We start from the raw sequence: 24,599 nt of genomic DNA, 5'->3' as shown, positions 1-24,599 counted from the left end.
TCGATATTTTTGCAAACGAATTTTGGACTTGCCGACAGAAACTAGAAAAGAAAAATAAGCGATTTTACCAATAAAAAAATTGAAAATATTACATCGTCGTCGTAAATCTCAAGTGGTACTTCAAATAATCGGTACACAGATGCTTGGTGCCGATAGAAGCGAGTTAAACTTAGCCATGAACGTGACGCGCCACCAATCACATTCAAACGAGGCCCCTCCACCATGCGGTTCACGTTCATTCATTAAACAACAGACTGTCTGTGTTGCTTGCTCGGTCTTGGCCATCTCCGTTTCTGAGATTTTTACGCCATCTGATTTTTAGTACCGCGTCGTGCTTACTTTTTCACGGGTTTTCCGACCGTATTGCAAGAATTTCGGTACCGCAGTGCTTACTCAGTGACTCAATACATGTCCTAACATTTTGGATTTTGCATTCAATTCAGTTTGGCAGTACACGATAGTACCAGAAGGTGAGGTTAAGTTTATCTTAAGAGTACTGCTTTGTTTACACGATCTGTCAGAGCGGCGATGCGTTAACTGTTGCGTTGACCTAATCAAATGTGGAATTGCTCGTTCGATTAGTATGCCAGTGAAGCTGGGTGGTACTGCTTTAGCTGCTGAATGTTGTTTTGCTAATTTAGTAAATTTGGAATACCCTGTTAATGTAGAACCGTAGAAGTTTCTGTTTACTTAGCGGGGAACCTGGTAAACCACCAATAATCAGTTTAGCTCAAGGTTAAGTCCTGGAAAGTCGATAAGACTGTCGTAATTATTTATCAAAGTAGCACTGACAAGAAATGCATAAGTTCCATTATGCGTATAACACACATGTCTACTTACGTATCAAGATCAAGCGCTCATATTTATTTATCGGAAATTGCTAAAGAGGTCTCCAAATATAAAAAAATAGTTAAAGAAATTAAATAAAGAAAATATAAATGATACCGTGTTTTGGTTTAAATTCAATAATTTCGTTAAAAAAAAAACGAAAAAGGGATTTTGGAACAGCAAAAAGAAGGGGAATATCTGAATTTCTTGAAATTAACTCCATTACCAAGTTTTTACACGTAATGTAGAAAGCAGTTTTCGAAGTGTATTTTCCCCGATTCTGCCTTCCGCACTTAGGCTTTTATGGTTAAACAATCGTATAAAATTCAAGGTAGCCCAAAATTGAGTTCACCATTGAAATCTTGGAAATTATACCAGATTTAGCTCTCGATTAAGTTGTAGAGGTGTTATGCTATTAGTTCCCCAACAAATTGTCTTCTATCAACACCAAAATAAGTGTACATATTTTCATTCATTTCTATGTCCAGTAGACACTGTTTTCTTGGCCATTTTTCCTTCTGCTGGTAACACGAATTATAATACATTATAGGCGTTCCTACATACATATGTATGTATTTTCCTTAATGCTCTTATTAATATAAATAATAACCCATATCAGTTTATCAATTAAGATAAGGGTACACATTCTGCCGGGTAATTATTGATAAATTAAAAACAAGTTCAAAGTCGTGCATGAACGAATCGCAAATTAAAAAAAAAATCATCTGATGTCGTTGGGAATTATTACCCCAATCAAGACAATGTGCAAAATTTAGTTTCTCAAACTGTGAGCCACAATAAGCCTTGTGCCTGTGATTGTTTTTATTTAAGACATAATATACAGGATGTTCCAAAAAAATTGTGTCAAACTTAAGAAGGTCATAGGGGACATTGCGATGAACGATTTTTACATGGAAACCTGTAGTCAAAAATAAGCCATTTTTATTCGAAGGCCATTTTTGTTCAAAAGATTTCAGAGTTTAATCAATAACCAAGTTCAAGTCAAGTCAAGATTAAGTTAAATAAATAAAATAAAAACAAACAAAATAAATATTTTTTGGCTCATGATTCAAATTTATAAATTGTACTCTTAAACTATATTTGTTGAATAATGATTTTAATCGTAATCGTAGCAAATAAGTTGCTTCATATTCATTCTTATGGCGATAAATTTTTGCGTTTGAACTGGAAAAATGTTCTAATTTTTGTTATGGACCTATCAAGTTGCCAACGCGAAATCCTAATTCAAGCCCGTTGGATTTTTTTCTCTGGGATTAGGTCAAGTCGTTGGTGCACGAATGAAGTATAATGTTCCCTATAACTTCCTTAAGTTCAAAGTTCAAATAATAAGAAAGGAAAATGCGAAAATTTATCTTGGTGTCGACGAGAGAGAGGAGAAAATGGGGGAATGGAGTCAATAACTTAAAAGTAAATTTCTCTTTGGTTTTGACCCATTTGGATTCGGATCTTCATATATTTAGAATTTTTCTAAATCCCAAATTAGCAATGTTTATTAGACAAATGATTAATTTTTTATTATTCACATATCAAGTGGCATATGTATACATTTACCAGTAATATAACTGCCATTGAAAGTAAGACATCAATTAATCTGTCTCATGATTTGAAAGTTTCTATGGTATTTACCAAGAAAATGATGTTGAATATTAATTAACCATAAAAGAAAAGAGATCATCTAAATCCAAACGAAACAACAAACTTAAACTACCCACATTACCAGCAATAGATAGAATGAACTATTAGTGGTAAATTTTAACATCAGAATATATTCGCTGCAGTTTGTCGGAACCAATTTATAACAGAAAATCATTTTTACGACTTATCTTTTTTCTACACCAATGTGACGAAGCATCTGCTTGATGGCAGGATCTACCTACGCCCCTGGGTTTTCACCGTAGGAGTAGGTATAACATGCATACATTTTTATTTACCCACAACGTCTGCAGACCACCTGTTAGCAACCCGTAAGATTTCGTATCGAATTTCAAAGGGGCAGAAACTAAACATCCACGCCAAGAATAAGAATTGAGAAGAAGTCTTAAGTACAAGAAAAATAAAGTGATTTGACATTACTATTAATGGTTAAAGTGCAAAAACTCCTAAGAATTTTTTGAAGGCCAATATATCGAAGTAATGGTAACTTTATCTAGAAATCAGTTTCCGTAGATTCTAAGAAATAATCTGTCCCTATTTGATCATTCGCATGGAAATTATCCTCTCGGTTAAAGACACCTAGACTGAGTTTTCAGTAGGTGCGGAAAATCAAGGGACTGATAATATTGCCCAGAGGGTAAAAATAAAGGCACATCAATGGTTTATTGCTTTGTTTTCATATTGGCCCTAAAGATTTCAAAGCCCTAATATAAACCTTTCGAGCTTCTGAGATCATTTCCGATTCTATTGAAAAGTTATTTACCTAACTCTGTATCACTACAGACAAATATACTTTTACATCACTGAAATAATCCCGTTGTGCAATTTTAGGGCCTATTGACCGATATGTGTTTTAATCTAAATCTAAATGACGTAGTAAAAAAATGCACCATAAATTTTTCAAAAAGACACGGCGCAACCTTAATATTTCTGCCGATCAGTGATTAGGTCTCGTATCGATTAACTCCTATTCTGAACTCATGAGTAAATCGCGGAATTGTAATGGAGGTCCGCCTCCGTTTGAAATAATCGTAAAACTCTCTGTAATAATTAATAAGACAATCGAAAAGCATATATTTATAGATCACCGACCTGATTAGATAAGGCAAGAAATGTACCGTTTATAACTGACTAATAATATAATACAATAACACGAGTTCATATATATATATATATATATTTTACTTAGACTTTAAGATTTTCAAATATTTTTTCCAACTTGTAAGTATTTCATGTGAATTTGATTTTCTGAGAGCGTTGTCACAACAAAAACATAAAATTCATGATTGAGACAGTATGTTTGTTGTTCTAAATTCGCAGTCATTCCAGGAACTGCATATGCGGTCCTGATAATATGTGAATCTTCTTGCTGTTCCAGAACCTGAACCTAGTCAGAAAATTTCTCCACATGACAAATTACGTATCTTCGCACGTTTAATTTCTCAATCAAAACGCCAGTAAATATTATTACGTAATTACGTGAAATTCGGTTATTCTCATGGAGTAGATCTTAGCACCTATAAATTATACAGGGTCGAGGTGAATCAGGTAAACTTTAAAATTACTCCAGAAGTCACTTCTAAACCGAGTGTAAAACACCTAGCGACAAAAGCCAAGTTATTTATATTCCATAAAAGCTTTCAGAACCTTTTCGTATTCATGGCGCCATAGTCCCGAAAGAAGCAGGTATGGTTGCATGTCTCAGGGCTGTATGGTTTTGAAGAGGATGGGCAAAGTGGAAATTTTATGGTGGGCCAAATATAAAAAGTCAAGAACCATGAAATAAGGCACAATATTATTATCTTTTATTCTTTCATTCTTATAATTATGGGCAAATTTAGTTTGCGACAGATTTTGGTTAAACTGAAGAAAGGAGGATGAGGATGTGAAGTTTTATAGATTATTTGCGCTATAAGGGGTTATAAATAGCTGAATTTTGAAAATGCGTACAAGGACAAGTAAACTGATGAAATGAACATCTTTGGGGAGAAAGTAGCAGTTGCATTACTAGCTTATATCCAAATAAAATAAGGCACAAGCTATAATCAGTTTTCTCATCTGACTTGATTTAAATGCATGTATGGAAATTATACCATCTAGAAGCACCCATTTCGCAGCTGGCATATTTCCAAGCCAAGCCTTTCATTTTAAATGCGGCTCTGTGCAAGTCAAAAGTAACGATTTCAGCGTCTCCACCGATCCGATTTCGAATTGAATTAAATTATGAAAATAACTTTCCAAAGATGAGACACCTTGTATAATTTATACGAGATTTAGAAATGGTCCCAGTCAACCTGGTATAAACGAAAATGCAATACATATTGGTATTCGTAAAAATAAAGTCTTCCCCATTGAAAACACTGTTTGACCATTTTTTTCACCGTGAAACTGTCAATAATTATTAATACATAGAAATCTTCTAGAGTGAATTTTAAATCTCTTAAATTTATATAGAAGCGCAGGGCATTTGTTGAAGAAATTGTGAGTGTTACATGTTCTCTTCAGTGGGCTTTCTATGGTTTCAATCAGTCTTAGAAATTATCTGAAAGTAGAGAAAACACATGAAGTTTCTAATAACCACATTTATAATGTTTTGTTACTAACTGAATTTTTGGTATTTTGTCGACGGTATAATGAAATTTGCTATAAAATAATACCGGATTAACCTACATCTATGATTGGACAAGTACACTAGAAATGTCGGAGTTGCTAATATTTGTATGCATTTCTTCATATTACAATTTCAGATAGCGATTGCTCTAACCTTGCTTCGAATTTTTGCAATTCAAACATTTTAATTTCCATCGTCGCAGTAACACTAGTTTTAATGTTATAAATATAAAAGTAGCTCAGAAATATTATAAATTGTGCTGTTTATAGGAAGTTTGTTGTTGAAATCGACACAATTAATTTATTTCTTATTGCAGATGGAGCTAGACTCATACGACACACAATTTGACTACGGGATAGATGATCAAAATTTTTACGACAATCCTCCGATTAAAAAGGAAAATTTGAGGAAAGTCACCTTCAATCCTCAAATTTATATAAAGGTAAGACATTTTTTCAAGTGCAATCTCAAAGGCGAACCTCCCTATAGGCAGTCTTTCAATTTATAAAAGCAATCTTTCCCACATTAGCTACTACCATTATTTTCCCAAGAAATCTAACCTTGTAACGGTTTAAAAGAAGACTGGCACCCTCATATATCTAAAGCAGGTTGCTGGCTTCTCGTATTACAGTTAAGGGCACTTTTTAGACCGATGGTTGAATTAGTTCATATGAAATGACTTGCAGTTCTAGGGCTAGACCGATGAAAATTTCCCTTTCTTGCACTGAAAACAATGCTACTACAGTGTCGACTTAAATTTCCTGTATCCCAATCTAACTTTAAACCTGCGTGTCGTTTATTTTTATTTCCCTTCTAGGACCTACAATAATAGCTTATCTTTCCGGTGTTTAAACATGTGTCGGCGATCCATACCAGTGACTTCTTACGTACCCTTTTTGTTGTGGACTTCTAATTAAAGGACAATCAGTGTAGAAGCACTAATTTGCCGCCGGAAACCGGTAATAGAACACTCTGTATATACTTGCATTCACTGCGTCGCCACTTGTGAGGTTGATCACCAGGTGCTCTTTTATCGCCATAATTGAGAAACCTGGGATGCCAAAAGGTCTGTGGCCGTATCTTCGAGGGATTTAGGGAAGTGAAGTTCGCAGAGTTTTATTAATTGAACGAGTACGTGCATTGACACTTTGATTTTTTGATTGATCGACTAAACGGCGATAGTGGACAACTTTAGACTAAAATTTCAGTAAATAATGTACAGATTATTTACTTAAGTGCATGCACCCTCCACAACTATAAGTTTCGATTAGTGAACGCAAAATATGGTGCCAGTTTCGATTCTTCTTAGAATTGGAATGCATAGATGCTAAAAATAATTGGAATGTAAAGCTTCGTGCTGATCGCAAACGCCTTGAATATATTTCTTGATTTAAACGAATATTCCAAACAGAAAGTATTAAGGTGCATCTTTAAATGGATTAGGGCGCGTTCCCTTTGACGTTCGGGAATAAACCAAAATGTGACGGGAACACTGCAAATCGTTTGCAGAATAGGAATGATTACGAACCTGAATAACGTTATAACGCCTCTTTTTTAACTTTCACATTTTTGATTCTCCAAAGAAGTGCTTTAGAAGTGTTAAAAGGTACCATATTTGGAATATACAGGGTGCCCCAAAAAAGCGAAGTTTACGAAATTAGTAGTTTTTTAAACAACTTAAAGAAATCACCAACACAAAAAATTAAATTAGAAAAAGACAGAGGTTAGATTAGGTCAATTACTTACTTCGAATCTTTATTGTTGACACAGCACGCACTGCACTGTCCTGTCTCAGATGAGCCCCTGAACTTTTTCTTCTGAATAACTGAAACTTCTACTTGGACTCAATTTGAGTTCCGTCCAGGTATGTTGCTCGGTGATCGTTCAACTTCGGAGACTCGAAAGTAACCGACACGATATCGCTGGTATTATCAAATAAAATTGAATTTTAAAAACGCGATTTTTATCTGTTTTCAACCGGGCATAATTCCGGACAAACACTCATTACGTATCTCTTTAATTAACTTTCAAGTGCGCACATACTTTCCAAGTTTTTTCCACATTTTCAGTCGAAATTTGATACTTTTTGCGAGTGAAATAGAAGCTAACGCGAAAACTCCATTAACACTGACTGACAACCGAAGCGTTATCGTTGTCTCCAAAGCCTTTTTGACCCAAAGCATCACTCCCATATGACGGATTATTGAAAACCACGTGTCAATTTGTTTATACTGAATTTAGTCAAGTTCCGTTGTCATAATGAAAAATACCAAATAAAATAATCTTAAAGCGAGCGGTTTATAAACTTCTTGTCGTCTTAAGTGAGTAAATGTGTTTTTTTAGCGACCTTCAATGTCTTGCAATGTTGTAAATTCCATTTGATTAAATTTTTGCCAAAATATTTGCGTTCAGCTTCCGGGGTGGCAAAGAAATGGTTGCGAGAAAACAGTTGCAACTAACATGAAGCCCCAAATTGTTGAATAATGTTGAAAAAGAAAGGCGAGAAGAGCTCCATCGAACAATATACAGGGGATATCATTAAAAACTAGTTTGGTCTGCCACGCTTTTTTCGAACACTCTGTATATTCCAAATATGACGTGTTCAAATTTTTAGATAAAATCTTACTCCTACAAATATTATTAGTGGATTATTCATCTTGTAAGTGATCTATAAATCAAAAAACAGTCTCCACTAAATTCGTACTTGTCTTATGTGGGTAATTTCCGAGAAATAAAACTTTTCAGATTAGAGAATTTACAATTGCTAAACCATAAAAATGATTAATGAATGATATGCCTATGTAATTTTATAAGTGTATTAAATTAAATGTATTTTAAAAATAATTTTGAATGGAAAAATTTGTCAAGTTCTCAAGAAGAAAATAAAGTATGGGAATTTACCGAGCATTATCTGTTATTATTTGATCTAGATACCATCAAATATATTGTGCCTAACCTGTTACTGTCCGTATGCGAACGGGGAATCAGTATTAAAGCTTTAAGATTTCGGAGGCATACTTTTGAATTAGCCTTGTGAAACAATCTTACCTCGTTTAAGGATTTCTTATGATTCTTGAGGACTATTTTTTATCGTCAGCTCTTAAGAAAGGCCCTTAGTCTCTGAAACAAAAGTTAGTATTATTGTATACAGGGTGTAACATATCATCATGGAGATAATTCAGGAGGGGATAGTACAGGAAGATGTGATGTTCGTATTCAATATTGATAACTAAGTGGTGACCTCGCACTGAGTACGTTTTGTGCAACGGCCCTCAAAGTAACTCAAAACCACTTTTGCATGGCTCTAAGACTTCTACGTCCCTGGCGTTGTAAGGCCTGCACTGGTACACTAAACCATCATCATAACTGTTCTTTAAACTTGACTTTGAAGTTCCAGAAATAGCTGGAGCACCGTTTCTTGGCAGCATACACACCATTCTTGCAGAAGGTTCCCCGCCTTGCTCCTGACGTCTATTTATACGGGCTCCTTCACAAATCATCCTTTTTCAATACACTCCTTCATAATAAAAATGTCTTCACGATCACGCGACAAACTCAAATTTGTTCCGTTACACAAGTAGCGCGAGCGCATATCTTCCGGATATCAACAATGACACGTTTTCGGTGTTGCTACAAGCCGGATGTTACATAGATTTATTTTGTGAGAAATTTGTTCACCTATGCCTGCTCAAAGGGGAGACGGATTTAATAAACTGCCTTTGATGTCAGCGCCCGTAGATTCGGGTGCCAACAAATTAAATTATTTCAAAATAATTTAATGCCTCCATTAATCCTCCGCAAAGCAAAGAGCTGAAGTGTTTGGAAAAATACTGAGACTAGTTAATGTTTGATGCTAATAATTGAGGAAAAGGGGATTATAGGAATGTCAGAGTAATCAGCCTCTTCTCTTGATTCGCAGTTTGCCGTGATGGTTGCTTGTAATAACAAAAATTGTCATGATTAATTTGTGTCGTCTATGTTAATTTAGAATTTTTATGCAGTTTTTAAATAAGGAAATAATATTTGCCCTCTGCTTCCGGCTCATAATGCTTATCAATTGTGACATGAAAGATGCAAGTACGTAAGTTTTATCAGTTTTTATGTGTGATTTAATGATTCATGATCAACAGCTACTTGTTTGCTCTTTTTGAATTATTAATGCTGGTTCACGAGGTAAACAAAGTATTTAAAAGGAATGTTGAAAAATGGTGAAATAATTTTTTTTAAGTTTGGGAAAAGACTTTTTGAAAACTATCACAGAAGTACCTAAGAGATTCCTACCGTCTCGGTTTCCGAAAAAAAGAACGAAGAAACACCTACCGATCTTGTGGAAATTTAGATCCTTCAAGGTTCTCATAAAGAATTGTGGACTCGGAAAATAAACCCCCCTGAAAAACTTGAGTTCCAAATGCCTTGATTTCTGAAAATGTTCAGTGAGGAAAGCAGACCAGTTGAGGAAAGTGTGAACTTTTAAGCCACAAAATTAGAGACATAAATACGAGAAATTTCAGTTACTCTTGGTTTACGAAATATTCGGGAAAATTAGGGCATGAAAACAATTAATTTAAAATTTTAACTCCAAGAAAATTACATCTGATTAACGTAGCAAAAGAAAAATGTGCCTATAAACTGAAACGTCGGCAATTAGCGAAATTTTGACGTAATTTCAAGGAAATGTTATATCGTTGAAAATTAACTTTGGTGTTTAAGAATTGATTTCTAAATTTGAGAGTAGAAATTCCATGAAAATCTCGTCAAATTGGCGTGCTTGAACTGTCAGCAGGCACAGATGGGCTTGCTGACAGGTCAATTACATGTCATGGTGGCAGATGTCAAAATCAAATACAAGTCAGGGCAGTAAACGCCGGGGTAGCATACCTGTGCTTGCTAACATGTAATTTTGACGTTACTTTTGGAAAATTCACTTGAAAACCCACAGTTGGTACTTTAAAACCGAATGTGTTTTCGTTGCTATAAATATTTACGGAAAGTTTCCAGTAAAAGTTGAATATTATTGGTCTTCGCCATTACCGTTATTACATTACGTTAATTAAAAATTGCACAGTGCTATTCTAGTAAGTCCCGTTTCGCTAAGTTTTGAACCACTGGGTTCACCTCCGTAAGTCTGGCACGCCCCGGGACGTCATTAACAGCGAAAAATAAACAATAGATGGATTTCAGTTTCAATCCTACGTATATTTCTGGCATTTCCCCAGCTTATTGCCTGTATTCGCTTGCTCTATGCACGTTCATACAACAAAACTTTCGAATCGGCATTAAATCAAAACCCTGCGCAATTTGACTTGATTTTGCACCTTACTTAACAGCATGACCTGCTTTTATTGACGTTTAAAAACCTACGCATTTGTGCAAAAGTAAATTTATATTGACAAACAGCCAATTTGCTATTTTGTCTAAAAAATGCGTCGTCAAACATGCAAGCTATGTGCTACTATAATGTTTTATTCCTTTATGCGCCATTGAATATCAATGGCATTCGGAGGCAACAATAAATTAACATAAAATATGCTAAATCTAACGTTCGTATGGAGTGTGGTTGGACATACAAATCGGCCCTTCTACAGAGAAGTCACTTCCTTTCGAGGTGTTTAACAGCGGTTGGTTTGAATGTTTCGGTACAAAAATTAAGAATCCGAAGGGCTCGGAGCAAAAATGATTTTTTTCCACCAAGTAAACCCAGAATTGTAAGATCAAGTAATCAGTGAAGAAATACAGAAAAGAGGAAAAGCGAGATTATTCTGACAGGAGTTCAAGACATTTCTTAACACTCCCTGGTTTTGACATACATTATAAACGCTCTATATTGCTTTTCATTAAACTATACAAGGTGTTATTTAAGTACGTGGTCAAACTTCAAGGGGTGATTCATTGGGTGATTCTAAGACGAAAAGTTTATATAAATATAGGTCCGGTAATGCTTCGTTTTTAAGATACAGGGTGTCAAACTTTTTTTTAGAATCACCTGAAGAAATCACCTTTGATGAAGTTTGGATACGTACTTAAATATAACCCTGTACAATATACACAAAGTGTAACATATCATCATGGAAATATATTAGGGGGTGATAATACTGTATAAAGTAATAAAAAAATGCTAATAGACCCACGATTAAAAAAGGATCATTTTCAATATACAGGGTGGCAAAGTTTCACATTTTTTTATCATGTTTCCTGATTTTTTCATGTATGCATTGAGTTCAATGTTTGAAATATCGTACACTTACTTTCTTTAAGACTCTCTACAATAAAATGTCAAAATCGTCAGTTGCCATATGTAAGGTGTCATGTCTTTGGGTTGTACTATTTTATGTTTTGTATCTCTTTTTTGGAACAGCCTGTATGAATTATGATATCAACTTTGAATTTCTTCTTTAATGCATTAGCTTTTTGGTGTATTGCAGTATTTTCATATTTTTTGCTGTTTTCATAGATTTTGCAAAAATATGTATCTATCAATGCAAAATAAGAATGTAAAGGAAATAAGGAAAAAATTATAATCCGACTCAGTTATAAACTATCTGAAGCAATTCGTAAGATTTAATCAAATTTCTTAAGACAAAAATAAATCTTAAACGAAAACAAAATCATAAAAACTATTGAAAGAGTCCTCCTCCTATTAAAATGCGGAATTAAATTTTACCACCTTGTATATAAAAAGTGGGACGTTTTTGACCATGCATCTATGGCATTTTTTTATTATTTTACAGAATACTATAGGTCCCTAAAATATCTCCATGATGAAACATTATATCTTATACAGGTTGTTTCCTAAATGTTAAGTAACATTTTAGGAGGCTATTATCTGAGTAATTTTAAGAATTTTTTGTCCAGAGGGGTGAAGTTTCGGAATCTGGCTGACCACAAGTGAGGTCCACTATGACCAATTCAGCGATCTTCATATATTTTCATTAAAAATTCGCGAGCTATCCTACTAAAATGCGCAGGTGCAAATGCATGTCAGTCATCTTAGCATTCGTATAAATACTTATGATAAAAAAAAGATTAAAAATGATAAATTTGGAAACGTATTCAAATTAAATGACGTTCAATATGTTTACTAGTGTTGTTTTCAAGATTCACACTATCTTACTACGCTTATTTGAACCATTTTAATAAAAAAGAAAAAAATTTGGTCAATAAACAGTTATGGCCTTTTATCTAGGGAACAAAGCATTTTTCCTAAAATTGTCAAAGGATAAAAATTTTTTAAAATTACTCAGAGAATAGCCCCCTAAATTTTTGTTTCATATTTAGGAAACACCTTGTATATTAAATTGCAAGGAATTTAGCCCTAAAACGTCGCTACTAAATATAAAGATGTGATGTAATTTGAATCAAAATACGAAATAAACTGACGACAAAATGACGTCACATTCTTCAGTTTGTCTTGTCCTGGTCAGGTCAATGACCTACACTAACGTACCATTCAAAGTGATAAATTATTACTACGCTGGACTTTGGTTCTGATTAAAATTCTCTTTAAGTACAAACATTAGTTTTACAATGGCCAATTCCTCTCACATGCTCTAGCGTTTTTTTAACCCTATTATTATATAAAAGTCTTCAACAACAACTTCTCGATTCTCAAAACAATCTCAAGGACTCCAACGATTGAAAACTTAAATTTTTTGCTCTTCATCTGCTACTTTCAATAATTTGATACGAGCCTAATCTAGATCCTTTTTCTGCCAACATCGCCCTGATCAAAGATCTCCACTTTCCTATTATAACACCATGAAGTTGACATCCTCAGCACTTTCTGTCGATTCAGAAAAACTGGTAAAACCTTTCGCTAGATGAATTCTCTACATTGGTCCTGGACAACATTTCTAGGTTTGCTAATTAAGTCGTGGGCATCATCCTAGCTCAGGCCTCCACACGCAAAACTATTTTTTTCAATTATGATGCCTTTGTTATTTATGATCCTCTTGCATGCTTATCATTATGGTGGTAAAACTTGGATTATATTTTTTGTCCACAAACCCACATACGTAGGTGAAAAGTAACGGGGCTTGCCAAATTATTCTATGGTTCTCTTTCATTTCTATCAAGGGTCAAAATCTTGAGGGGTCTTTCTATGTGCCTTCATTCTTGTGAGTTTTACTTGCACTCGCAGCATTCAGTCTCCCATTAAATAGAAGATTTATTTTCCGTTTTTAGTTTTTAAATTAGACTAAACTGATTTCAATATAACTCGATCTCACAAAATAAAATCAACATGTTTTTGCTTATCTCAAATACTTTCTTATCCATTCACATCCAACCATAATAATGGCCCACTGCGTATACCGAATAGTACTTAATGAAATTAAATGATGGTTGTTGTATTATATGTACGTAATATTAATGACATCAGTTGATATAAAACTCTTTAGATTATAATAATGCAATATGGATTTTAATACGCGTTTTTAAGTGTATTTAAGATTAATTGAGGAGTGATGACATTAAAATACGAGTCAGTTTTGCTGAGGATATAAACATCTGAGAGAACATTTTTGTAGAGAATAAATATTTCGTACTTTTGCCGAAATAATGAATGTCCTCAATCTGCCGCGAACCTTTGAGTTCTCAGCATAAGGCCCCCGTATACTCGGCTTCTCTTTTTATTGCGTTATGCTCAAGTCATTAACACTGTTCTCACAAAGCCAGTAGCAGCAAGAGACAAAGTCACTCCTATATCATATCATTACGTGCTTTTTATGGTGGAACCCGTCATAAACATGATTAATTTTTTGTTTGGATCCGCGTTAATTCATTTTAAATTTTATAGTTTTTATTATCATTAGGCCTCATTTGGTTGCGAGCAGTCCCGTAACAACAATTAATTTATTTCAATGTGAAATAGTATTATTTATGAAGGCGACAACAGTGGATCGGAACGATATCATTAGATACCTTCAGTAGCACAAAGACTTCGGTCTTCATGCAGTAACGCCACTGTTTCTCTAGTGATGCCAACAGACTAGACTCTTCTATCAATAATTATTGTGGGTATAAAAAGGCAATCTGGGACCTGTTTGAGAGCAGGTTTGGTGGATGCCTTTACTTAACTAGATACGAACCCAATTCCCATTCCACATTGCGTACGTGGACAAACTCGCAAGAACTATTATTATGGACATTGAGGTATAACGAGGATCACAAAACCTATGGGGAACGACCATAATCGTTTGATTATAGTTGAATGTCGAAGTCCAATGCGTTCGATGTCCGAAAAATCATGAACATTTCTTATCGACTTTGATTTTATAACAGATTCTTTCAAGTTAATTAGGAATGAGAATTTGCCGACATCCAATTTCGGACGTATAGGACTGCAGCTTAAGAATTATCGGTTAATTGCATTCAATTATCATAGTCGCACCCACTACAGTGTCTGGTCTTCAGTTCTTTTCGTGTGCCTACTCTCGTATTCCCGCCATCACTTACTCTTTCGTTTCGTCCATTCATTCATGTCTTAACCGAGTGCTTTGTATGCATTCGGATGTCACAATATGAACTTTATACAGTGAGAACCTACGAAGTCAGCCAAAAAAGTGCCTTGCAGACACTGCGTGAAACTTGAACCGTAGCGTTTGTTTGCTGTTTTGTAGAAGTTGGGTCACAATCATCTTGCAATTGAAGAAAATCTAATTTAATTTTTTTTCTTAGGAAGAGGAATATGGACTTAAACAAGAAATCTTGGATGATAGCAGCGATGAGGATCAGAGTCAAATGCAAGCTTTGGAGTCTATCCAGAAGGTACCATCTATCAGCGATCTGTCGGATCCAGAAGCTTCGCTTGGTGAGTTTAGAACATAGTAAATTTCCTTGAGGGATGTGTAACAGTGTCAGGTCGTTGGTTTGACCTGCCTCACGGGCATTATCAAATTGAAAGCGATTCAAGTCATGTATAATATGGCTTAATGAGGATGTAATTTTGGGCTATTTAGCCTTGGGCACAACCAATTGAGGCTCAGTAGAGATATTTTATAATAATTATGAAAAATATATCACAGCACTGTAATTATAGGAAATTAGGGGGGAATGAAAGTGTATGTGTTTCGTAAAAAAAATTAAAAATTTCTGGTTAAAAGTTTGGGGGAAGCCAAATAGAAAATAGTTTTTTAAATATTACTATTTCTTTTCAAAACCATCCTACGAATGTGTGACTGACTTATGTCATTAAAAATTATAAATAAGTGAATGAATGAATAATGAAGTGAATAAAAATTACAAATTAGTTATTGCTCAAAGCAGCCTAAGTAGATATTCTTGATATAATGGTGAAGGAATTTTATTTGGTTACACACTTCATAATCGATATCTACAGAATACAATAACTTTATTAGTCACATTTATACAAATACATGTTCAATATTGTCAGGTAAACTAAAATAACACATAAATCATACTACGTCCCAATCTGGATCAATAATATTTCAATATTTCATTAATTTTCTTCATATTTTCAAAAGGCTAATTTATGTGTTAATAAAATATTAGAGAATATAGCTAAAGTAATAGTATTTTTCAATCATTTTTTTCCTTAACTTTTACTCATCACTCATACTTGATTTTTAAAATATGTAACAGTTTATAAATTATTGTAAACAGCCAAGATAGAGTTCCTTCAGCTTCATGCAAAGCTAAAGACATTCTGTCTTGGTTATAAATTTAAAAAAAACGTGAGACATAATATTCGGAACGCAATTCGAGGTAGGTATATTTGCATTTTATAGGGCAGTTTAAATATCCACGGTGAAACATACTAAAAATAACAATTATTGTTCATTTTAAATTGGGCAATTAGGTAACAATTCGAATATATTCTGGCCCTAAGAAATAAATGAAAAAAACTAAGGCAATCAAAGTTCATCTAATCTGAAAAAACCATCATTACTGAAAATTGATTTAATTGGGCACATTCCCAGTAACCTTATAATAAATAGATTAGTTCGAGTAATTTCGTAAGTATTTATTGGAAATTTCTATTTAAGACAATTAAATTAAAACATTGAAATCAATTCGTAATGCCAAAAACAATAAAGCGAAGCAATGCAAAGATTGTACTACGGTAGAATAAATTGCATTCACCATTCTGTCGAGAAGTACTGGCGTTATGAATATTTTTAAATTAATTGTTCAACAATGTATTGGTCTAGGCTTTGCAAACCGGATTTTCCATTAATATAAACCGATTTTTCTTTACTTTTCTTCTAATTAACGTTGATTAATTTTCATCCTATGAAGAAAGATTTTTTGTTGAATTTTGAGAATTCTCGGAAAACTTCGTATAAGAGCTTGCTCGTGATATGTGTTGGTATTGCTGTCTAGTCCAGGACACTGGGTAATTATCATTTTAATGATCTTAAAATTATATTGAATGGTAGACGTTCTAAAGATGTAAACTGCATATTAATTTATCCCCTTTCAGACTTTTGTCCTTCTATTGCTTGCAACAACATATTTTGTTGTCAAGCTAAAGTAATCTTAATCAGCAAATCCACCCAAAAGTCACTCAACTCTTGCCCTCTCCGAGTTTAAACAATTTGCCCTATCTTTAAAATTATCGGATTTAAAGATTGTATCATTTAATAAGTTTCCATATCATGCCGAGGTGTTATATTGCTACTGCATTGATCTTAGGTGTTAGTGAAAGAAACCTCTTCCCCATTGGACGCCTCCCAATTTAATTAAATTCGTAAAAATCCCCGGTCTCTCGTTAAAGAGAGATACGAAATGTGACGATAATATCTTTCAGAAATTATAGTTCCAGCTTCAAAGGTGTTATAACGTGCTACTGAATAAATTGCCCTTTGCCGTAAGTATTCAATAAATAAATTGGTTATTGCTTACAAGCCCCAGCGTCTCGCGTATATTTCTGGATTTTTCAAAATGAAGATGAAGCATGTGTTTTTGCGTCCATTGAAATTCTTCAGTTATGCTCTGGAGAATTCTTATTAGTTTTAATTGGCGATAAGGAATTTTCTTTATAATTCTGTGATTTAGTCTTATTGAGTGTATCGATAATCATCGATAGACCATATGAGAATTGAGACTATGCACACTTGCAATCCTCAAGTGAAATATTTTAAAGAAAAAATCAAAAACAATCAAAATATTCACAAATAAAAGTTATTAACGTCGACCTTGAAACACAAGAAACAAAAATAGATTTTAATAAGGAGCTTCGAGTTCGTTGGGTATTGCCTTATTATACATATTTTAATGTAATAAAGGAATGAAGCGGTATGAACCCATTAATATCGTAATAACAACGCAAGTATAGCCATTGAAAACTTGTTCTTTCCTTGAACTCTTTCGTAGAGTGCAAGTGAGCAGGTGCATCTCGAGATTGATTGTGTTATGTAAAATCGGTTGCAGGGAGTTTTTAAACGGGCAAGAGAGACGAAGATGTGAATAAATTCTATAATTCTTGAAGAAGCTGCTGGAGTTGATATGGAAGTGTTCGAGTTACTGGAAGTTTGGATTGCGTGAAAGTTGAGGAGAAATTATGGAAAGTGGATATATATGGATGCAGTGAAAAGCCACAGTTGTTGCGCATGTTGACTCTTGGTAGAAGTCACTGAGATACCAGCCTCACGTGACAAGTGAAAACCTCTAGAAAGGCCTCTTAAATCTTACTGCCCAAGACAGGCCAGTTCAGTTTAGATATTTGTAAAAACTGCTTAATTCGCAGAAACAGGTATCAAAGTGATCAGCTGCTCTACAAACTCCCGAGATATCTAAAATTAAATTTCGAAAAAAATAAAAAATTAGGCGCCCCTTCCATTTAGAAATTCTTAAGATTTTTTTTTTGAAGAGGTGTTTTTCACTTCAAATCGACTGATTTATTATGGATTATTTCCATGGTTTTAGATTTCCATGTTTCAGTTTTGTAAAGCCGAGTATCGACTAAAGGACTGATGAAGAGCAATTATTTGCTCGTGTTTGCTAATGTTCCTCTGCGCTCGTGCCTGTTTCCTCACGCTTGCTCAAACGTTGTCCAAACTAACCAGAGCGTGTAAATGTTCTTGTATTCATAGATAGGTCACAATAGAAACTTTGAATATATTTTGATAACTTGTAAGGTTTCTGAGACACTGGACTATAGCCAAATTTATCAATGACCCTCTATTAGATTTAAATGAATCCAAAGAAATCACCCATAGGAATTTGTCGAGCTCTATAAAAAAGTTTTTGTATTATTTGTGGGATGTACAAGTCGTAAATCCAATTAAAAATGCTTATAAATATTAAAAATTTTCATTTAGAAACATTCTCAATTCTCACCTGACAACTTTAACTACGATTTCTTAATTTGCTTAACAAACCAGGTAAAACTGCCCATTAACATCTACCTAATAAACAAATTCTCCCAAACGAGGAATTCAGCATAAAATTACAAAGCAACTTAGGCGCCAGAAAAATCACACATCATTAATGATATTTACATAACAAAAATCGCCACAGGAAACAATTCGGCTACATAAAAGTCACTAAATCTTTCAAGAAGTTTCTTTCCCATAGTGGTACTAAAAATCAAATGGGAAAAACCGCTTTTGCGCATCTCATTAGCCGAAATATTATAATCCACTATCTCCGAAACGATAAGAGGGAATCTCGATTAGTTGTTTATTGGCAAGCCTTGTTGCCACATTTTTGAGATTCTTAAGGATTATACGATTCTGCCACTCAATTATATGACAGTTAAGGTTTGACATTCTGATTATAAAATTATGCTTTGACCTATGTTTACATCCAGTAGATTATATGTCTTGTTGCCAAAATTCCTCTGCATCCCCATTCGTTTCCAAATTTTTTTATACATCACCATTCTTATCTTGGACACATCGTATTTCTAATGTCTCGGAAAGATTCGTGAAATATTTCACTAAAAATATATTTCATGAAATTTCCCAATAATCAACTTGTCTGAAGCATCTCGACTCTATGCGTCAAGTATTCTTAATAAGGATACAGTCTCACCAACTAGAAATACGTAGTGAAGAGAACTTCCTGCTGTCGCACTTTCGGCTTCATTGATCGAGATTCGACTTTGGCAACATCGAAGGTATCAGTTCCCGTGTATTTCCTGCAGTTTAATTTCGACGTCCCCCCAGGACTGGTAGTAGGTATACTGACCCCATAATATACCTGTTCATTCATACACACTCACACATCGTGGGAAACTGCGGCGGATGGGCAGCACGCCATGTGCCTTTCTCTTTTCTACGGACGTAAACGACGTTCACTTTGTCTTTGTCGTTTTGTCAGATTCTGGCCATCGATATACGCTGACCGCCGATTGCCCTGCAGGTGATGGTTTATCCTAACAGTGGTGGAGAATTATCTCTTAATCACTTGAACATATTTTTTTTCACTAGTAAATGTGTAACACTCTACTTGACTCCAATGATTTCTTGGTCCTTCTTTTCCAGTCCGGTCCTGTACTTCCTCAAAGCTACATATAAAATGTGGATTGGAAAATTTTTTTCTTTGATGTGAAATTTCTAATGATCTCAAATAGAAAATCTCCGCCACTGTATAAGGAACTGACCATTTACTCCGCCACAACCGGAGGCAGCTATAATTTTTACAGTAGGCAAATGTATCAGCGTTGGAGAGTATACGGTTATGCTAAAGATAAATGGCGATTTCACAATGGTAGGCTGGATTTATTAACGTATGTGGTTTGTGGCTGTTGGTTCGCTACCTGATTTGTTAATTGCCCTTTTCCTGGTGGCCTTTAGGGCATGCTTTTGCCGGTATTGTTACGACTCGAGCTCAGTTTATCAGCAGGCCCTTAGCGCTGCTTTATGCTATTTTCTTCGCTGACAAATCGCCTCGACCGGAGAGATAGGTGATTAATAATTACGAGCAATTTTATGTAACTTATTTGCTATGTTATTCATTAAAAACATATTCGTAGCTCTCGTTTTGCTGCTGTTGCGACGATTACATACTTATAAATCATAATTTGCTATCGGTTCCCACGGATTATTATTAAATCACATTAGAAAATTAGAACAGATAAGTTTTGAAATTATTTTGCACCTAATATAGAAGATATCAGAGGCGGATCTATGAAGTGTCTATTAAGAAATGAATCAGCTAATTCAATATTGAATTAGTCTTTATAGGACGTGTTTCCTACATACATACAACTTTCATGCAGGGTCTTAGATTAAGAATCGTGTCATCAATCATGATATAGATGGATCGAAACTTATGTTTGGTGATATTGAAAAATCCAGGTTTACACATATAGGATGGTCTATGCTAAAAAATTCAGTTAATGGAAAACAGTGATCAGGTAGATATAAAAATATTGCCTCGAAGCTCTTAGAGGTAGCTATAGGAAATAATATGGCTATTGGTTATTGAACTCGAGTGACAATTAAAAATACAGGGTGTCCTATGTGGAAAAATCATGTTTTTAAAAGGCGGTTCTAGTACCTATTTTTTGGTTTGTGCAAGTATGGCGCTTCAAATATCTTGTAAACTATCGAAAATGAGTCAGGTCATATTTGATTCTAAATGGAGCCTTTGATTGATAAAGTAAAAAATCACATAATGTACAACGAAAGCAACCATGTATAGCATGTTTTTATCGGATGGTGAACACGTTTGCAACTGAAATGCCGCACTTAAGGCTTTTGAAGTGTCCAGTGAGAATTCCACGTTGGCTTGCACCATAATAATTTGCAAAGCTATTCTATTCCTATCTTCGAACTAATTAGTGATATTAATATTCCGCAATTGCATGTAATCCTGTTTCCTCGAAAGAGCCAAGTGATCCGTAGCGAAAACAAGGAAGAAAATTACTAGCTGCGTCCAACTACTTATTTTATAGGACCAGTAGTGGGTACTTATGTATGAAATTATCAATGGAATTCCTTATTCTGCAACTGCTGCCGCCGTTTTCTCTTTATTAGTTATTTTCAATTAATAACATTGACGTGGAGTTATTGAGTTGCGAGGTAGGCGATAGCGCGAATGAGAGTTAAAGCCTCATTCATTTCTAAACTCGTAACTGAGCTGAGCTATAAATCACCGATTTTTTTTTACCGCTGGTACCGCCTTGTGGGCCATGGGTACCAACGTTTATCTAATCACATACACACTTCGTGATGAAACGTTTGTAACGTAACTGACCGAAGAACTGCATCTCATCATTCAAGTTTCTGGTCCTGTATGGAGAGGGAAAAGGCATGAATGAACAGTCGCGTGGCTGACAGAACCTGTTGCTGAAAACGGGTACCGAACTTGATGGGTTAGAGTAGAGGATTAATAGTCTAAGTACCTTTGATTGTAGTGATATAACGAAGCTGGAGCTATTGGTAGAAGAGCAAGATTGCATTGTTAGACTTATGAGAAATATAGGTACCGTTCGAAGTGCTGAGTCTTGAGTTTTATGCCTAGAACGGATGAGTTTCATAGCGCATACTTTGAATTTCCACATAGGGATGAGGAAAACTTAAGACTCGGTTCGCAGTAGGTTCCAGCAAAAAAATAACTCGAGACTTAGCTTCATAATTAAGCTTCTAACGCCTTGATTCAATGAATTCTCGCCCCTGAACTTGGTTATTCTGATTGACTGCAATTAAATAAACCTGGAAAGTTAAATCTAGGTTTTTGAATTTTTGTGTGGAAACTTGTGAATTTTAAGACTAGAAATTGATATTTCCCGAAACTTATTGCTTTGAAAGAAAGCCCGTCCTCATACGGCAAAGATCGCACGGAAAAACTTATTAGCTGGGAAACTATATCTAACCCGGCATATTCTACTGATTTGTCTCCTTTTGACTATCAGCTGTTCAAAGCACTGGACAACAATATGAGTATTTTTATTAAAAAAAAAAGGAATTCGGTATTTGAGTCACGTTGGAAAAAGGTTTTGGGGAGTGAATGTGTTTGTTTTGGTGCGTAAATAATATTTAAAATATTCGTTTGCTTTGTTCTTGCCTCGTAGCAAAAAAACGATAGGACTTTTGGCTGTACTTGTATAATATGTGGCTAATTGATAAATTTCGCTGCATGCATCGAAACCCTAAAAAAGTTGTTTTTTGCTCAAACAAAAGAATTTTGTATGTTTTGGTGCGTGCATAAGCAAATCCAAGTGGTCCAGCTTTACCGCAAACAAACCTGACACTTATTATCTCCCGACGGATATCCTGTATAAGTGCTTGAAAAATGAAGAGATAAAGATGTACTAATAACATTAAAAGTCCGAAATCGTTTCAGTAAATAATGCATAAATTTTCTTTTCACAGTCTTTTTATTTGTTGATCAATAGCCGTCATAAAAAAAAATGTAAAAATTCAAGTGCAAAAACACGGTCTTAGTGCAGTTAGATTTGTTGAAAGAATAAATCATGTAAACACTCTTCCATTGGTTATTGTGACTGGTCTGGTAAATCAGAGAACCATGTTTAAAGATAACATTTGTCGAGCTTAACCAACGAGCAAGGCGTCTGGAGGTCAGGGGTCACTTTAAGGCGTGAATAATAGGGAGATGGAATAAATAGCCACACAATAGTGAATCTCCATTGTATTTTTTGTTTATTTTGAAGGTGGATGAGAAATCAGGACAGCAAACTGGTGGGTAGAAAATGCGCGTTTAACTCATTTCCGTAAGTTGAATAGGCATGTGGTCTGAGAGGGCAATGAAAGGTTCTAACCAAACAGTCCAATCCTACCTCCACTTTGCGGAATTATGGTACGACACATTACTATAATTTACCATCAAGTTGCAGTAATTGGGCCGTAAACCAAATCCACAAGCGCTGTACCATCGTCGTCAATAATTTTCCTGTCAGCTGTATTTTTCTAGGCAATTTCATCTGACGCAATGATTACTCTAGAATTTAAGAGACTCATTAAAGTGAAAAAAGTGAGTATTTAAAGCCCGAGTGGAAGGCAACAAGTAGCCAGAGTCAAAGAAGTCGGCAGCATCGGTCTATTTGCAATGCAAATAACGCACCTGCGTTGGTTGCCATATTTTTTCTTCCCAAGAAAAGCTCTTTGGTTGGCAGTATGTGTTATTTATGTTTGAGTTTATTAGCGTCTCTAATGTGTTGTGGAACAGTTCCCAGTGGTTTCGAATATTAAGGGCAACGATTGTGAACATGTATTAGCGGGGAAATAAAGAACTTCTGAAATGTTCATTGCAGGCTCGCGAATGATAAACAAAAGCGGAGCAACTCCCCGGAACGAGCTCATTAAAAGGAAGAATTCCTTCGACTGCGTAAGAAGCAATCAAACTTGGAGATAACCGTTAAATTACCCGATGCAAAATCGGCACTATTTTTGACGCCCGTTTTCCGGCGTACCGGGAATTTTAAAAAGAAAAGTAAAACTTTCGAATTGACTAAGCAACAAACGTTCATCGATCTGGCAACAAGAGTTTACCTAACATTAGTTTATAACAATGCAAAAATCCACCTCGATAGTCAGCGTACCTTGAAATGACGCATTGTGTCATTTCTTATTTCTTTAGCATAACAGCGCTTCCTTCGATTGTCGATTCGTTTTGCGCTGTGCCGCCAATCAGATTTTCTAATTTTTAATCGAACAAAAAATGCGAGTTTTTATGCCTCGGTTAGATTTTTTAGACCGACTCCGTATATTGTTCCTTGTTGTCTCGCATAACTGGAAATTCTCGAAGAGAAAAGTCAATGACTTCACTGCAGCGCAAAAATAAACCATCATCCACACATCAACCCTATACATATACAGGGTTTTCCACATGAGAGCGACTACCCGTATCTCTTTTACCCCTTGAGGCGGATCAAAAAGTTAAGTGGCACAGTGCGGAGCATTTTTCAAAATGTCTGCAAAATATACGAGGCGGTTAAAAAATGTTCCGATTGCTTTAGAACCCTTTTGAGGTCGCAGAGGTAAATTTGAAAACTTGTGAGAGATCGGAACAGGAATTGAGAACAGGTATACACTAAGCAGGATTCAGAAGCTCCATCCACGTTTTTAAAACGCGTTAAGGGGCCCCTAATAGGGCCCAGAAGAGGCAGAGAAATCATGGAAAATTATGCTGCTCGACGTGGACTTTACTAAAAACTAGTGACCGTTTCCTGGAAATCGGTTACCCCTGGACTACAGTTAGGCAGGCTTGACAGCTACACCAAATATTCTATTAGGAAAATTTTGGTTTTATCAAAGGTAGAGACAAGCATTATCCAGAAATGGGTGGAATTCATGAAAATTACAAGAAAGTTTGTTCAACACGTTAGAGTGGCACAGTTATTTCAGACACATTTAAAAATTTACGAGTTAACTAGAGTCACTTTGGTTTTAGGGGCATTTCCTCGGTACTTGGTTGCCCAAATAAAGTGGATGATATAAATGAGGTTTTGGAAAACGATAAAAGATGCAGAGTGATAAATTCTTAGAAATTCAAAATTTGTATACAGGGTTTTTCAAACGATGAGAAAAAATATCTAAATCTCTGTTGAAATTGATGG

General features: G+C 35.0%; 1 protein-coding gene across 1 annotated transcript in view; it reads left to right on the top strand.

Annotated features, from left to right (window-relative positions):
- Positions 1 to 196: 196 nt before the first annotated feature.
- The window catches only part of pnt (pointed), a 76,315-nt gene continuing 51,912 nt past the window's right edge, over positions 197 to 24,599 (top strand). The window contains exons 1-3 of the mRNA XM_066406506.1: positions 197 to 470; positions 5,430 to 5,555; positions 14,789 to 14,921. Coding sequence (XP_066262603.1) covers positions 5,430 to 5,555; positions 14,789 to 14,921 — 259 coding nt within the window. The 5' untranslated portion in view covers positions 197 to 470. The remainder of the gene's footprint in view (positions 471 to 5,429; positions 5,556 to 14,788; positions 14,922 to 24,599) is intronic.

This window comes from Euwallacea similis, chromosome 3 (assembly GCF_039881205.1).
Source record: "Euwallacea similis isolate ESF13 chromosome 3, ESF131.1, whole genome shotgun sequence".
NCBI lineage: Eukaryota > Metazoa > Arthropoda > Insecta > Coleoptera > Curculionidae > Euwallacea > Euwallacea similis.
The sequence above is the reverse complement of the archived record's forward strand: the minus strand, read 5'-3'. Positions and strand labels throughout refer to the sequence as shown.